Here is a 17874-nt window from a genome sequence, read left to right on the forward strand (position 1 = left end):
TCATATTTTATTCCAATGCAATATGAGATTCCTCCTTTCAGTCTTTTGTAAGCTGTAAGTGTTGTTGTCAGTAAGCATCATGTTGTAGAAAGAATGTGCAAAATTGCAGATTTTTTAGGGTGTTGGGTCCTGGGTAAATCACTTCCCCCCAGCTCTCAGTGAACTTGTTAAGGCTTTATGAAGATTTCTATTTTCTCCATTATTTATCTTATGTTTTGTTTAAGCCTTATACTTCAGCTTCACTGTCAGGGATCATCATCCGAAGTCTGTTGCTGCCTTATCAACTGATTGCACTCACTCACTGTCTCCCAGCTATAGAGAGTGCATGACCGTGTCAAATAACAGAAATTATGCTGCAGACAGCTACAGTGTTATGCAGTCCGGAGTTGAAAGGTAGTGCGTGAGGTCAGGCATTTGACAAGACAGCAACATTTAGAAGCCCATTCACCCCTTTGCGGTACGATGCAGTGACACACATTCATTTTAAATAGCATACCAATACACTGAGCGCACCACACTGCATACATGCACTACCATGTGTTGTAGTGCCCTGCTTTGCCAAAAAATGTAATTTTTTTAGGATGCTGCAGTGCCAATTCATTTGTTAATGCAATGCACTGCAAGGCAAAGGTGTGAATGAGCCCTTAACCTCTTGTCAACTGTATGAGCAAATAAAAATCTGGATAGCCGCACTCCAAAAATATTCGTTTCCTTTATTGAAGATAAAGTCTGTACAAAAACAGATTAAAATTGAAAACTACTAACGCAATTCACACCGCTCTCACTGGTGCTTAATCATAGCTTGTCTACTGCATGATGTATATGTATGGTGGCGTGAGCCAGTCGGCAAGTGGTTAAATGATTTCTCACCTCATTATTCTATGTATAGATTATAATTATCCCTGAAAATGAGCCAAGGGCAGTATTTCATAAATGATACTCAGGTATGTATTTAGAATTCCAATAGCCTTGCTGATTAGATAGATTATGAAGATTATCAACAAGAGTTTAGCCTAAGCTTAATAAAAATTACATGTGTCATATATAAAGAAAGATTAAAGTTATACAGCAGACAGAATAAACTAGTTTTACATTATGTCTGCCATTGCACAGGAGTCAGCAGTAAAAAATGAATTATTTGGGTATTCTTTTATTTAAATCTATCAGCAGGATGTCTCCTGTTTGTCCTGCAGAAAACAGAGGATTATTCAAAATGGCTGGCCTCAATATAATAAGGTAGTTTAGGCTCAATTTTCAAAACTTTAATACAAAGATAAGACTTTTTTTTTTGAGCCACATGACTGTATGTGAGCTTTTTCTTTTTTGAATTACTGTAGGTCCAGGCTCACTGTCATACTTTTTTATACATGAAAGTAACTCGGGGAACTATCGTAGTTGAATAATATCTCCATTCCAGACTGTATTTTTTTTTTCCAGTCATTCTCAACCAGGATTCCTAAGGGTTCCTTGAGCTGGGGCTGATTGACCTCCCATCTGATGGTGCCTGAATAGTTTACAAACCATTGCCACTTGGCAAAGCATGGCACCAATTCGAATTTTAGCTGTCTGTAGAAGTCCTATTTTGTACAACTGCAAGTGTTGAATTCTTGCTACTGACCAACAATTTTAGTAAGGGTTCTCCGAAACCTGAAAATTATTTTAGTGGTTCCTCTGGGTTAAAAAGGCTGAGAAAGGCCAGTTTAAACCAAGGAAGGGCTGGACCCTGAAATTTTTATCACTGGGTGATTTTCTACTAATTTGGGTTAATACAAAGGTTGAATGATTCCCAAAGTATTTTATGTGAATGGCTGGCAAATAGCCCATATAATGTTTGATAAATATTCACCATAGTTTAATTCGTGAACCATTACAGGAGTTTCACTGTGGCAGATCCCTGCAACCCATAGCACATGCAACAAATGGTTTAGGGGTTGATTTACTAAAGGCAAATAGGCTGTGTACTTTGGAAAGTGCAGTTGCACTCTCTATGCACAGTTGCTCCAGAACATAGTAAATGAGATAAAGCTTCACTTTGCAAAGAGTGCCCAATCACTTGCAAGGCAAATTTAAAATACAGCATTTTTGCTTGCACATGATTGGATGATGGAAGTCAGCAGAGCTTCTGCTCATTTACTAAGCTCTGGAGCAACAGCACTTGCAGAGTTCAACTACACTTCTTAAAGTGCACAGCCTATTTGCCTTTAGTAAATCAACCCCATAATGTAACTTTATGTAAATCTTTTTTTTAGTTTTGTAAAGAATTTTGAACAGTTAAGATTCCTGCCAGGTTTAATGCTATATGTGCGCCAATGGGAGAGTTTTACCTCACATCATGAACCCTTCAAAGAAAGTTGTATTATGCCGTGTACACGCGAGCGGAATGTTCGACAGTAAAAGTCAGACGGGAGCTTTTCATCATATATTCCGATCGTGTGTATGCCCCATCGGACTTTTTACGTAGAAAATTCTGACGGACCTAGAAAGAGAACATGTTCTAAATTTTTCCGACGGAACCAATTCCTATCGGGAAAACCGCTCGTCTGTATGCTGTTCCGATGTACCAAAAACTACGCATGCTCTGAAGCAAGTACGAGACAGAAGCTATTGGCTACTGGCTATTGAACTTCCGTTTTCTTGTCCCGCCGTACGTGCTGTACGTCACCGCCTTCTGGATGGTCAGAATTTGGTGTGACAGTGTGTATGCAAGACAGCTTGAGCGGAATTCCGTCGAAACTCCGTCGGAAAAACCTTCAGAGTTTATTCCGACTGGAAAACCGGTCGTGTGTACAGGGCATTAGAGCAAATCCTGGGTCTCATAGTCAGCACCTGAACACATGTCCATATTCAAAGTCCTCCACTATACTCTAGTTTCAATGTTAACCAGGGCTGTGCCACCCATGAAGCAAATTAAGGTAGTGGGGGAAAGGGGACTGTCTGGAACTTTTCCTATTGAATTTCGATAGAAATCAGCATCCTTGTACAGTAGTGAAGACTTCTACAGGACACAGAGGCCTGCACAAGGTGGGAAATACTTCATAAAGATAAGTTAGGTTACTGAAGCTGTAGGGTTAAAATAAAAATAATTTTTAGCTAAACTTCAGCTTGAAACGACCCTGTCAGGAAACTAAAATTAGCCAAAAAGCTGTCCCTGCAAAAGTGTCCTGACCTGTTCATAGATATAATATGATGAGTGAGAATTGTCACCCTTGGGCAGGAAATGCATTAATGGCAGGAGTGCAGGGCAAAAGTAAAGAAAACATAACTTAAAAAATAAAACTAATGTAGCTATCATATCTAAGGACTGGTAAGCTGCAGTATATTACATATTTCCTCTTGGATTTATATGCACTTTAATTACAATAGTAGCCAAGTACAGTAACTGCCAACCTTTCCTATTTGAATGAGCTGCCAATACAGGGGAACAGTCAGCGCTTCATCAAGTCAACAAGGAGGTCTGGGCCTGGCAGGGCCTTTCTGTTGGCATTTCCATTTGGCCGGTGATGTCAACCTGCATGTGGCACGTGACTGGCAGAATAGACTTGCTCACAGATTCTGTGTGCAGACAGTGCAGGTGACAGGTGGGCCTTCCCTATCCCATGTGCTCAGGGGCCCAATTACACCTCATATATGTGGCCCCTGTACAGTGTGCGGACTGGTCTGGTTGGATGAGCATTGCATGAACTGTTCAGGTTGGTCCTGATCATATGAAGTCTTTAGTAAATCCGAATTAGATTGTACGATCAGGTTGTGCTGCTATGGGCAGCTTAACTTAATGACTAGCCAATGCACCTTCACTATTGACTTTCTGGCATGAAAAAGACCCTTGAGCTCAGCCTAAATCTGATGCTTGAAACCTGTACAGAGCCCATGATTTCTAATGGCAGACCATCTCTTTGGCGTTGTGTTAACTATGATGTTGGTGATGCTGTTTGTAAATTTGCTTCACTGACACACAAATGATGAGAAAAAGAAAAGCAATAAGAGTGGTAGGTCCATAAAACAAGGCAATAAAAACTTTGTCTAAAGGAACTTGTTTGGTTTTGCCGTGAGGCAGAGAGACTGAGCTGCCTATAAGATACCCTTGAGAGAGAGTGGAGTACACTTTTGAGGCTGCATAATTTGGATGAGCCAGTAGACGTGCCAGGAATGTGAGTATGTGAGAGATTAACAGTGTGTGCTCTTAGAGGAATAAATGCCTCATGTTCCTTCTGAGAAAGAATAAGATGTCTGTTGTCTTTTACACACAGCCAGTAAGCAATACAGATCTATTCTATTTTGCTAGCAGCAGTGTTCTCATGCCAAACATTATGTCAAGCCACTGCAATGACGCGAGCGACTGAGCTTGTAAATGCAAAGTAATGTTTCTCTAAAGAGTGACCAAGTGTTTCTTTGAGAATACACAATTGTACATGTTATATAACTTGCACAGATTAGCAATCCGGCATTTAAAATTTGTTTCTGAACTGCTGAGCCTCAGACAATAAATTGTGATTCCTCAGGCATTCTTGTAGTTCTGGGAAGTAGCCCACTCTGCAGTTTCTTAAGGATTGTTATTTGTCTCTGGTGGCTGTGGTCCTCTGGTTTGTAAAGTTTTATGTAGATGTTATATCTACAACATACTCTCAGAAAAGAAAATACCACTAATGCTATCTGCAGCAGCATTGTAATGATTTGGGCACGTATTCTCACAGTGGATTTTTGCAGAGTTTGCATTCACACTGACCTTATAAAATAAGCTCAACACTATGTCAGGAAACCTACAACACTTTCTGTGAAGGGCACTTGCTGTTTATGGAGTCCTTGTGGACCCCATGGCTGTAAAAGTAACATAGAATTACCTGTAATGAAGTATGTCCCAGGATGTACAGGTTGCTGGATTCTGTAGCAATCTTCACTGCAGGGCTGTCCTGTCCTCTTCCTGCGAGTCCTGTAGGGGTTACCAACTTTGGGTTTCCGGACTCAGCTGAACTAAAAATGATTTGATGGGGGGGGGGGGGGGGCACCCCCCTCGTGCCCTCTAATCTATTGAGAAAAGTTCCTTTACTGATTACACTGCAATCTGTGAATGGGTGAGATCAATCACAGCATTCTCATAGATCATGTTACAGAAAGTGTAATCAGTGAAAGAACTTTTATGAATGGAGGAGAAGGCAGGAGGGAGAGTTTCCCTCTCAGCTCATCTTTAGTGCAGCTGAGTCTGTAGACCCGAAGCTATTAACACCCACAATGCTAGCAGTCCAGCAGCATGAAGAGGACAAGGAAGCCCTGCAGTGAAGATTTGTACAGAATCCAGCAGCCTGTAAATCATGGAACATCCTTTATTAAAGGAAAGTAACGCTACTAAAGCTGTAGAGAAAAATGTTTTTTGAACTAAACTTCAGCTTTCAGAATTAAAAACAAAATAAGGACTTCTATGTTGCTTCTTGTCTTGTTCAGCATGCCATAACTGAGCAGGTCTAAATAAGTGACAACAGAACATATCTTGCCATAGATCGGTAATAGCTGTCCTTTCTGTTTTTGCATGTGCCAGTCATAATAACACAATGGTGAAGGTGAGAACAGAGATAGTATGGCTTGACTTCCATTCTTAGGTGTGAATAGAAAAACATATTATTCTGAAAGAATGCTTCAGCAGACAAGTTCATTTGCATTTTGGGAGCCTGTCTGGCTGTAAAGTGTCAGTGGGTTATATATAAAGGAAAGCTTCACTTTTAGAGAAAACATTTATATCCTATATAATTGCTATCCAAGCCATTTTGTAATTTAATGTTTTTAAAAATACCTTTCCATTTCAATCTTTGAGCAGCTTTGATTTCTAAAAATGCCAACATGGATGTCACTTTGCATTATGGGACTCTGGGGCCAGCCTTTACCCTGTGTATAGACCCCAACCCCCATTCCCAATTTGTTGCTTGTGCAATAGAAATACAGAAAGTAGCACACATAATATGGCCTGCATAACCTCATTAGTCTATTCAGTGAAAAATATCCATAGGAAGAAATCAAGCAACAACTCCTGCAGCTCCTATGATGATCAGGGGTAATCCAGCTTTTACAAATGAGATAAATGCAAACTGGGAGCAGGAATGTAGTTTTAATGCCAAATAAAACAATATCTTGCTCACTTTAAGGTAAGTACCTTAGAGCATGGGAAGTGTCCACACATCAAAGTGCCAAACATTCGCTGAGTTTGAAAATCACTGTCTGATGTAAAGCCAGCACTTGAGTGCTAAACCTGCTCTAGCGCTGACAAATGTGGTGTCTGCGGCTGCTGGGAAACCTTGCAGTTGAGAGGAAATGTTGTGTAGCAGAAGCAACAAGTTTCAGGGCCCTGCCACTTTGTCAAGCCTTCCTGCACCCTGTTTGCTCTTCTTGTTTGCAACTGCTTGTGCTATAGTCTCATTGTTTTCATTGTAGTAGTTTGCTTTTTGGTGAGATACTTTCAAGCTAAAAGAGATATGTTCTTATTTTATTACAAGAGTTATGCCCTGTACACACGGTCGGACATTGATCGGACATTCCGACAACAAAATCCACTGATTTTTTCTGACAGATGTTGGCTCAAACTTGTCTTGCATATACATATTGAGTAATCAGTTTGAAAATGGTAAGATTTACACCAGTTTCTTCTGAACGGAAAGATAAGATTTTTTAATACAGTTTGCCAGAAGCGTTGCAATGCATACATTTCACTTTGAAAGGTAATATTTTTTTGCTGTTTTTTTTTAAATTATTATTTTAAAAAAAACACTTAAAAATGTTAACAATTCTGTCATGAGGAAGGTTTTTTGTTAGAATGGAACCTTCATAAAGTTTGTCAGTGTTTGTTCTGTAACAAATAATTATGATAATTATATATAATTCTACAAATTATTCATAATTGCAAATAATTACAATATAATTATAATTTGGATTGAATTTTAAAAATATCCATGAGCTATTACATTAAACAATGACATAACAATATGTAAAAATGTATTTCTTTTGTAGGGATAAAGACTACCATCTGCGAACATATAAATCTGTGGTTATGGCAAACAAGCTGATAGACTGGCTTATAGCTCAGGTAAGAAGTGTTTATATATGATTACGTCCTTTATTTATCAATACAATTTAAAACAGAAATAAAACTAAATTGGTTTTAATTACAAAGCAGAATTAGGTCACTGTAAGGCTCTGTTGGCATCTAGGCGTCCCGGATCAGGGGCGGAATCGCATCGATTCTGACCGCGATCCCGAATCGTCGCAAATCGTGGGACGCGCTCGCGATACCCGTCACTTCCAATGGCACCCCAATTGTGAATCAATTTTGAGATTGTCGCCTGACTAATCGCAGTAAAATCATGCAAACAGAATTGGGTGATGCCTGTCGCCCAAAAAAAAGTTCCAGAACTTCTTTTGGGTGACAGGCGCCCCGCAATCCTGTTTGCATGATTTTACCGCGATTCATCGGACGACAATCACGGCAAAATCGCACCACGATCAGGTGCCATTGAAAGTGACGGGATCGCGAGCGCGTCCCGCGATTTGCGGCGATTTGGGATCGTGGGCAGAATCTCAGCAATTCTGCCCGCGATCCGGGATGCCTAGATGTGAAGTTACTGCATATCTTTTTTTTTTAAACTGTGGTAATAATAATCTTTGTAAAAAAAATCTAGCAGCTAACCCTAAATTGTATGTAGACTTTTTTTTTTGAGTTTTGGATAGAGTGGGGGTGGGATAGACATTTTGTCGAGTTTTTATTGCTGTTTGTGCCCCTACTAAGGAGATTCACCCCTCTCTTTGTCCTGGAGACCAGTGTCACTGCAAAAGGTAAAGGGAAATCTCCCATTGGGAACAAATGTTCCCATGATATCTATCTAAGGGCCGGTTCACACTGCAGCGATGCAGGAACCCTGCAAATCCAGTGCGGGTTCCCGCATCGCATACAACTCACAGGCAGTTCACACTGCGATATGCGAACTGCTGGGAGTGTCAGTAGAAAGCTAATGACACCCCCAAATCGGTTCGCATATCGCAGGGCAAACTGAAAATTCAGACAGGAATCGGATCCGATTTTGCTGCGGACCAAAAAAAGGGTCTGAGTGGTCTGAATGCGATGCAAATTCAGCCATACAATTTGTATGGCTAAGTTTGCATCACACAGAGATCGCACTTGATTTGTACCGCAGTGCGGTGCGAATCACATCCGATGTCTGACAGCACAGCAGTGTGAACCGGCCCTTAGATGGGAATTCACCTAATTTGTGGAGATTTCTTCTTATTTCCTGTGGTCTATCCGGGGCAAGAAGTGAAAGGAAATCTTCCCAGCAGAGATCTCGACAACAAAAAACAGGCTGATGGAGGTTTTAACCCTTTCCCTACTCTATCTAAAACTAAAATAAAAGTTTTGGCTATACAAACACTTTAAATATAACCCAGAGCAGGGGTTTCCTTCCTTACAGTATGACACATGCAGTAAGCCAGTGTAATAGGAGGGGTGATAGGCACTTTGACTTGTTTCTTCATGCAGCTTTAATGCAGAATAGTTTTGGATAGCACATGTAAGGGTTGGACCCTCTGTTGGGTTCTTATTGCTGTCTGTTTTGCCACTGATGATATTTTAACTTACTACGTTCTCTGCGTGGTTACCAGAACAGAAAGGAAACACAGACAGTGAAAAATAATCCCTATTTTTAGTAGCATGGGGGAGGGTTAAAACCACTGTAAACTTGTAAAGCATTAAAACCAAAAAACTAAAGAGGTAATACATTGCAGCTTACTAGTCCTTAGATGAGGTATCTGCATTGGTTTTCTTTTTTTCAAGCTTTCTTTTTCTCTTATTTTCACCTGGTAATCTGGCATATAACAAACTTTCCGTCTCTTCGTGTCCACACTAATTTCTCCATTGTATCTATAAGGGCAGCCATGGTTATCACATATGTCTGACTTTGCAAATCTCTGTTACATGGTAGACTGATGGGGCTTGTAAAAATAGGAATGATTGTTCTTTCGTTTCAGGTCACAGAATTGACATGGACACTGCATTTCCAGCAAGATCAATGGGTATTTCCTGTACTTGCTGAAAATGTTCTTAGGCTGTAAAAAGAAAACAATTGCAGACACAACATTTAAGGACTAGTAAGCTTCAATATAATACAAGTTTTGCTTTAACTACTTCCCGACCACTGCATATAAACGGCTGGGTGGTCCTTTCCTCATTCTGAATGGACGTTCAGGAACGTCCCTCAGAACAAGTGCTGATCACAGGATCCAGCTGAGCAGAGATAGGGATATGGGTGCTGTGATTGGCCCTCCTGATCACCTGATGGCTGTGTCCAATCACAGCCGTCACAATGTAAACAGAGACGCGTGCCTCTGTGACAGGTCTCCCCACCGACAAAGTACACCAAGCACCAATCTGTCTGTCCCCCATCACTGCCAACACCAAATAAACACTGATTTGGGTTATTTTTACCAAAGAAATGTAGCAGCATAATTTTTGGTCAAAATTTATCAAAAGAAATTACTTATTTGCATAAACTACAAAAAATGCATTTTTTTTGGAAAATTTTCAGTCTTTTTTTATTTGTAGCGTAAAAAATAAAAACACCAGCGGTGATTAAATACCACCAAAAAAAAGCTCTATTTGCGTGAAAAAAATGATAAAAATTTCATTTGGGTACAGTGTTATATGACCGCGCAATTGTTATTCAAAGTGGGAAAGCGCTGAAAGCTGAAAATTGGTCTGGGAAGGAAGGGGGCTAAAGTGCCCAGTATTGAAGTGGTTAAGGTTTATAATTAACCTTTAATATGTTGGTTTAATATGTTGGTCTTACTGCATCTAGTAATATTTGTCTTATAAAACATGAGCTATTGCTCATGTGATATAAAATTGTATTTTATCCTAACATTTTTAGATAGCTGCATGCTAAATATATCAGTTACTGTTATTTCGTATGAATTATTGCAGGGAGACTGCCGGACAAGAGAAGAAGCCATCATTCTTGGTGTGGCACTATGTGATAATGGATTCATGCATCATGGTAAGACAATGGATTTATTCTCTTATATCTTAATTGTACAATGCAGAATGTAAAGCAGCTGAATTATGAGGCAATAGTCTACATGGATTAAAGCAAATGCAGTGTGGTGGGATACACATTTACTAATAGACACAATAGGCATGTGTTTATAGGTGGCAGAGGCAAAGAAGAACCTTGTTTATGTATCAATACTGGTTGCCATTTTTTTTTTTTTTAGCATTATCATCAGTAGAAATACATTCATCTTATATAACGTTAATAACACACTCTCACAATATTATAAACCTTGTTAGGAACATTTAAAGAAAATGTTCTAAGATTAACCTTAAAAGAGGGGTGTTGGTTAGGGTGCCAGAAGTTGTGTGTTTAGAGGCTCTAGTAATGGAAATCCAGCCCTGAACGTGATACTTTAGATATTAATATATTTTCCTGTATGTCAGTAAATTTGGTGTACAAGGTAATAATTAAAGCAAGGTGTATACATACTTACAAGTTATAATTAAAGCAGATTATATCGTCTTAAAACAGAATTTTATGTTGGCTTTAATATGTGCACTCCTTCAACATGGAAATCTTTGGGGGGTAGATATCGCCATCATAAATGGGTAGCCAAAAACTTGGTGGTAAATACATCTAAATGCACATGTTTTATTGAATTTAAATTCTGTATATCCTGATTAGTAGTGTGCATGAGTCTTACGTTAGTTTCAGATATGATAGTATTCAAAGGATGGATGAGCTACAGTTCTAACTTTACCTTAAGTTTAAAAATATGCCACTGCTGGTCCACATCTTGGGAGAAAACAAGGGCTGCATGAGATGAAAACCTCCATTGTTCAGTAGTTGTGCCATTCCATTGGTACCATTTATGAAAACTAGCAAGAGAATAGTTTGTGATTTCAAAGACTCCCAGAAGAATGGGTTTAAAGCAGGGAAGAATCAGATGTGAGGATGATTCCTTAACATACGGAGCCCAGTCTATATTGAAGCCGTTTTGACACCTCTGGTTTTAATGCCTCTTTAATAGTGGAATGCAAGGTATTACATTTTTGTGCCTCATGCCCAGACCCCAATGCCTGAAATGGGCACACTTATTTATTCTTAAATAGACAGGCAAAGATGTCCAACAAAATAGGTTCTATATATCCAATGAAACTAAAATAAAGCATTCTAATTGCAATGCATTTCTAAAAAGAAATTATGTAACTGCCAACCCAATAGAATATTAATGGCACAAGATTTCTTGTAGACCACCAAAAAGAAAAAACTGTGTCAAACGTGATGGCCCATCATATGGAGACCCCAAATTTCTTCTCTTCTGCATCATTGATGAAATGTCAGAATAAAAGGAGACCATATTTGACCAGGTTTAGGGTGGCTGTCCAAGTGGATTTTAAATAAATATATAGGGGGTGGGGGGTACATTGCAGCCATCCTTCAAAAAAATGCTAGTTTTCCGACTTTCTCTGGTTTTAACATTTTGTTACCTGAAGCATGCATGCCACAAATGAAATCAGGACATCTGATCTCCATACTTATTCTACTTCAGTATGACTCAGAAAGTATTAAAGCCTTTGTTATCAGCATGACAGTTATGCTAACAGCATTTTCAAAAGAAGTCAGAAGCAGAGGCCTTGCTATTTTCTTAAGACTTAAAAGGGTATAGAAGATCCATGGCTATGTAGAAGTTCTACCTAGTACGTGTTGAGGTGTGTGTGTGCATCTGTGTGTTTTTTCAATGGTTCTTGCATTTTTAATTAGGTCAAAATGTGCTGAACATTTCTATTTAAATATTATTCTACACAATTACTTTTTCACCTTTATGTTACACAATAGCTACAGCTGTCTACACTGCCTATGTTATTTTTCTTTTTCATTTCTTGGATCTACACCTGTTTAGTATTGGAGAAGAGTGAGTTCAAAGATGAGCCTCTGTTGTTTCGATTCTTCTCTGATGAGGAAATGGAGGGTTCCAATATGAAGCACAGACTCATGAAACATGACCTTAAGATTGTGGAGAATGTTATCGCTAAATCTCTCTTGGTAAGTACTCACACTGCAATTTGAGCTATCTGGTTGGAGAAAGTTAGGAGTACTTAGATGTTAAAGGGGTTGTAAAGTCTCAAGGTTTCTCACCTTAATGCATTCTTTGCATTAAGGTGAAAAACCTTCTGTGCTGCAGCTGCCCCCCAGAACCCCCCCCCCCCTTTTTTTCTTACCTGAACTTGTTCGTTCCAGCAACGAGCACAAGCCCAGCAGCTCCAGCCGCTGTCCCTGTCCTCATTGGATAGATTGATAGCAGCAAGAGCCATTGGTTCCTGCTGCTGTCAATCGAATCCAGTGACACAAGAGCAGGGGGTGGGGCTGAGTCCTGCTGTCTGTGTCAATGAACCCAGCACTGGAACTTGTGAGATGAAGAGGAGGGGCCAGGAGTGCTGCCACCGGGGCACCCCAGAAGAGGAGGATCGGGGCTGCTCTGTGCAAAACCCTTACACAGAGCAGGTAAGTATAACATGTTTGTTATCTAAAAAAAAACTAAGAAATGCAAACCTTTACACTCACTTTAAGTACATGCTTCTAACCAATGTTGAGGTGCAAATAAACAACTGGATCAATAATACTTTAAAGTGGTATTAAACCCTCAGTTTGATAACCTTAACCCTTCAGCAATCGATTTAATCACTTACTGAGTATGCAACTTCTTTACCTTTTAATCCATGTCTCAGCTGAAGCTAGTGCCACGGCCACTGTCCCATGTCTCCTGTTTCACTGTGGCACCTTTCTCTTGTAGAGTGTTTAATGGAGTCACTCTTGCATGCAGGGACTTGAGCCTTTGTCTCCCTACATTGTGCCCATCAATAAAAACACACAGCCTCATAGCCTAGGATGTCACGGCATTTCCCTGCTCACTCTTTCCCGCTTGTGCTACTTATATCTTTGACAACATCAGGGCACATAGGAAGTGTTTCCCAGTCAAGCTTTGCAATCACAAGAGTGACATAGATAGCATTTTGGGGGCCTGAGCAACACTGGGAGTTCCATGTCACTGGTTAATAGCCAACAGATTCAAATGATGATTGTTGGACAACTAGAGCACAAACAGTCAAACGTAGTGTTATGCATTTATTAAGGTACTTTTTTTAAGTACATGTCTTACTGAATATGGCTGTTTAATGTTCATTCTAGGGTGGCTATATGTCATTTTGACTAGATTTGTGCATCTTTGTCTGCTGGTAACTTTATTATCTAAAGATGTGCCTGCTTCTATTACAACGAAAAAACAATGATATTTGTTGTTTTGCAGATAAAGCCCAGTGATGGAAGCTATGGCTTTGGCTTGGAGGATAAAAATAAAGTACCTATAGTAAAATACATTGAACGAGGATCTAATGCTGAGGTAACATTCTACTTTACATTTTTTTAAATTTCTATAGAATGTTTAATTCTTTACTTACTCTTAAGCAGATTGTACTTTGAGAGTGAAATGTGTGTGGTCAGCTACAGTGGAGTCAGAGATGTATTTACAGCCCACGTTGTCCAGACAGATGGGGATCCGTTCCCCATCTGTCTGGTTGATCAGATGGCAGTCGGGTGTAAATGGATAGGAGATTCGTTTACATCCGACTTCACATAAAGGAGAGCTGGCTGTGTCTGTGTTCGCTCTGCATAAGCGGAGAAAACATGGACCAGCTATCCGCCGGATCAGTGAGGATCAGTGGACAGATTCCCTACTGAGTAGGCGGACTCCGATGGAGCCTGCTCATGTGGAAGGGATCTAAACTAGCCACAGATGTTTGTCTGAGGAACCATTCTTAGTAAACAAAAAATGTCTACCATTTAGAGATTTTGCCTGCCCCGTGTGAAAGGGGCCTAAAGAAGGAGCCTAAACTAGCCACAGATGTTTGTCTGAGGAACCTTGCTTAGTAAGCAAAAACTGTCTACCATTTAGGCCCCTTTCACACTGGGGCGGTAGGGGGCGTCGGCGGTAAAACAGCGCTATTTTTAGCTATGTTTTACCGCGGTATTCGGCCGCTAGCGGTGCGGTTTTAACCCCCCGCTGGCGGCCGAAAAAGGGTTAAAACCCCTCGTATAGCGCGGCTATAGCCGCGGTATTACCGCGGTATAGCCGCGCTGTCCCATTGATTTCAATGGGCAGGAGCGGTTTAGGAGCGGTGAATACACCGCTCCTTCACCGCTCCAAAGATGCGGCTGACAGGAGATTTTTTTCTTCTTCTGCCAGCGCACCGCTTCAGTGTGAAAGCCCTCAGGCTTTCACACTGAACAAACAGCGGAGGCTGTTTAGGGGCGGTTTGCAGGCGCTATTTTTAGCGCAATAACGCCTGCAAACCGCCCCAGTGTGAAAGGGAGATTTCCATCTCAGAATAATTTACATCCTCTGAACATATAAACTAATCAGAAATAAATTTTGCCTATTTTGTAAATGATTCATATTTTCCCGTTCAGTAGAAGCCAGATATATTTCATCTTATCCAGCTTATCAGTTAAAATTTATTGCGCTGTTCAATAAGAGAAAAATCTTGAAGTGTAACAGCAATTATCTTGCTTAATGTAGCAGGGAATTCACAGCTGCAGTATTTTGTTGTTGTAACACATTGAACCCTTTTTTATTGTGAAGTAAAAGAACTATTTCTGTCCTCTTTGCTTCCAGTTGTCAGGAATGGCAATCGGGAAAAAAATCTACGCTGTAAACGGTGACCTTGTTTTCCTGAGGCCGTTCCATGAAGTGGATTGTTTTCTGAGGACTTGCTTAAACAGCAGAAAACCTCTGAGGATTCTCATGAGCACAAAACCCAGAGAGTAAGTCCCCCCCCCCCCATCTTTTCTATATTAAGAGACAGATCAGACACACCTTGGGTTTCCTTTCAAAGGTTATTTTAATGTATCTGTGCAAAATGTTAAATTAACCCGAGTAGGGATATAATTTAAAGTGGTTGAAAGGGGAGAAAGCTTTTTATTTTAATGCATTCCACACATTAAGATTAAAAAAAACTTTCCTTGTCCAGCCCCCCCCCTTATACTTATTAGAGTCCCATCTCAATCCAGTGCTGCACCCAAGAGCAAGGCTTTCTCCACTCTCTCCTTCCTTACTGGACATGGTGGAAACAGCGGCACTCTCTTCCCTGGACCACTTTAAAGTGCAACTGAATTTTAAAAGAATGCTAGAAGGTAGAGCTTTTTTACCAAAAAAAAAAACAATGTGTACGTCTATTCTGCCATAAAAAAAACCTTCCCCTTTTTTCTAGCTTTTTTGGGGGGTGGAAGGAGCAGTGAGGGAGGGCAAACTTACAGGTAAGTCTGCTATAATGTGCAAGCATGCTGTGCATACATGCACATTAGGGCAAGAGTTTAATCCCCCTTACATCTGGCAGTTTATTTCCACTTTAAAGCGGAGTTCCGGTGAAAAAAAAAAATTTTTTGTAAATTGTATCCTAGCATTATTTCATTATACTAATGAAATTTCAAAAAGAGTATACATTGATCTTGATCAATTGTTAAAAAATATACATTGCTTACTGTTCACTTTGATGCCTCCATTTGTGGCTGTTTCCATCATGAGATTGGGCATGTGAAGCCCAATCGAGATCGCTTCCTGGAATAGCTTTGGAGAGGTGCATGCTGGGTAACCTAATAAGATGGAGAGGTGCTGGCATGCACCTCTCGATCTTGCGCATGCGAGAATCAACGGCGGCATGATTTTTGAGCACAGTACTGCCCACAGACTCCTGGGAAATGATGTGTCATCATTCCCTAGGAGCACAAGCGAGGAAGGAAGTCACGAGGAGCTCCGCGGACTAGGAAGTGGCAGATTACGTGGACTACATAGCAACAGGGCCTTTCTGGTAAGTATAAAAGCATTTTTTTACTCCAAATGTTTGTTTTTAGGTTAAAAGGAGTCTTTTAACCCCTTGCCGACCGACTCACGCCGATATACATCGGCAGAAGGGCACGCACAGGCATATTAACGTACCTGTATGTTGCCCTTTAAGATGCGGCATTGTTGTCCCGCCCGCCGCGAGCTCCATGAGTGTGATCGTGGGTCCCACGGATTCGATGTCCACAGGGATACCCGCGATCATCTCACAGAGAGGAACAACGGGGGGAAATGCTCATGTAAACAAGCATTTCCCCATTCTTCCTAGTGACAGGACACTGATCACCGCTCCCTGTAATCGGGAGCAGTGATCAGTGTTGTGTCACACGTAGCCCATCCCCCCTACAGTTAGAATCACTCCCTAGGACACACTTAACCCCTGCAGCGCCCCCTACTGGTTAACCCCTTCACTGGCAGTCACATTTACACAGTAATCAGTGCATTTTTATTCGCACTGATCGCTGTATAAAGGTGAATGGTCCCAAAATAGCGCCAAAAGTGTCCGATCTGTCCGTCATAATGTCGCAGTCATGATAAAAATCGCTGCCATTACTAGTAAAAAAAAAAATATTAATAGAAATGCCATAAAACTATCCCCTATTTTGTAGACGCTATAACTTTTGCGCAAACCAATCAATAAACGCTTATTGCGATTTTTTACCAAAAATATGTAGAAGAATACATATTGGCCTAAAATGAGGAAAAAAAATGTGTTTTTTTAAATATTTTTGGGGGATATTTATTATGGCAAAAAGTAAAAAAATTGCATTTTTTTCAAAATTGATGCTCTTTTTTTGTTTATAGCGCAAAAAATAAAAACCGCAGAGATGATCAAATACCACCAAAAGAAAACTCTATTTGTGGGGAAAAAAGGACGTCAGTTTTGCAACGTCGCACGACCGTGCAATTCTCAGTTAAAACAACGCAGTGCCGAATCGCAAAAAATGCTCTGGTCTTTGGCCAGCCAAACGGTCCGGGGCTGACGTGATTAATGGGAACATTTTTTTTAGGACCAGTTCACACCACATGCAGTTCAGTGCATTTTTTTCTGCATCAAAAACGCATGGAAAGTAGGTTATATGGTTTTCAATGACATAGTTCACACCAGTGCTTGCAGTTCCAGTGCGTTCCAGTTGCAGAAAAAAAAGTAGAACATGCTGCATTTTTTCTGCACTGGACTGTACTGGAACGCTGTAAAACGCATCAAAAATGCACTGGAACGCACCGGAACGCACCTAAATGCACCAAAAACGCACTGCAACATACTTGTCCTTATTTAAGGTTAAGAAAAAAGAGGGGGGAAAAAAGCACTGGACTGCATCAAAAATGCACCAAAAACACATCAAAAACGCACTGGAACGCACATGCAGAAAAGCACCTGGAACGCTTCCGTACTGCGTTTCTATGGTGTGAACTGGCCCTTAGGGTGGAACTCCGCTTTAAGACATAAGTGGGCCCAGGACAAAAATCAACAATACTGATGTAAAGCAAGTTCATTAGCGTACATTGATTTTTCTATTTCAAACAACTTGGCATAAACCTTGTGAGACTAGAATTCTTGAGAAAATATCATAGGTTCTTAGAGACTCGTCACATTGTCAAATATTGATTTATGATGTAAAACTTCTCTTATCGGCTCCCGTTTGGTCTGGTAAAGATACCATTGGAAGAATTGTGTTATATCTGTTTGTTAAGTGCAAAACAATACCTACTGATCTTGTCAGAAATTCAGAGCTGTCCTTGGAGAGTCTGATTATCCCTCCCTGTTCTTATCATGGACTACAGAATGATTGGCCTTTTTGGTGTACAGATCTGAGACTGGGGGTGGTTGATTAGTTTAGCAAAATACTCTAGGCAGGAGTGACACCACTCTGTCCACAAACATGCTATGTGTTGTCAGCCTATAACAGGATTTAGAAGCAAAGTGCATTTCTGGCAGATAATTATTTATTATTC

At 40.3% G+C, this 17874-nt stretch overlaps 1 protein-coding gene across 1 annotated transcript in view; it reads left to right on the forward strand.

Annotated features, from left to right (window-relative positions):
- The window catches only part of PREX2 (phosphatidylinositol-3,4,5-trisphosphate dependent Rac exchange factor 2), a 422278-nt gene that overhangs the window by 193493 nt on the left and 210911 nt on the right, over nucleotides 1-17874 (forward strand). Inside the window, exons 14-18 of the mRNA XM_073631775.1 lie at nucleotides 6991-7066; nucleotides 9953-10025; nucleotides 11926-12068; nucleotides 13330-13422; nucleotides 14695-14843. Of these exons, the coding sequence (XP_073487876.1) occupies nucleotides 6991-7066; nucleotides 9953-10025; nucleotides 11926-12068; nucleotides 13330-13422; nucleotides 14695-14843 (534 nt within the window). The remainder of the gene's footprint in view (nucleotides 1-6990; nucleotides 7067-9952; nucleotides 10026-11925; nucleotides 12069-13329; nucleotides 13423-14694; nucleotides 14844-17874) is intronic.

The sequence above is a fragment of the Aquarana catesbeiana genome, linkage group LG05 (genome assembly GCF_042186555.1).
Source record: "Aquarana catesbeiana isolate 2022-GZ linkage group LG05, ASM4218655v1, whole genome shotgun sequence".
In the NCBI taxonomy this organism is placed as follows: domain Eukaryota; kingdom Metazoa; phylum Chordata; class Amphibia; order Anura; family Ranidae; genus Aquarana; species Aquarana catesbeiana.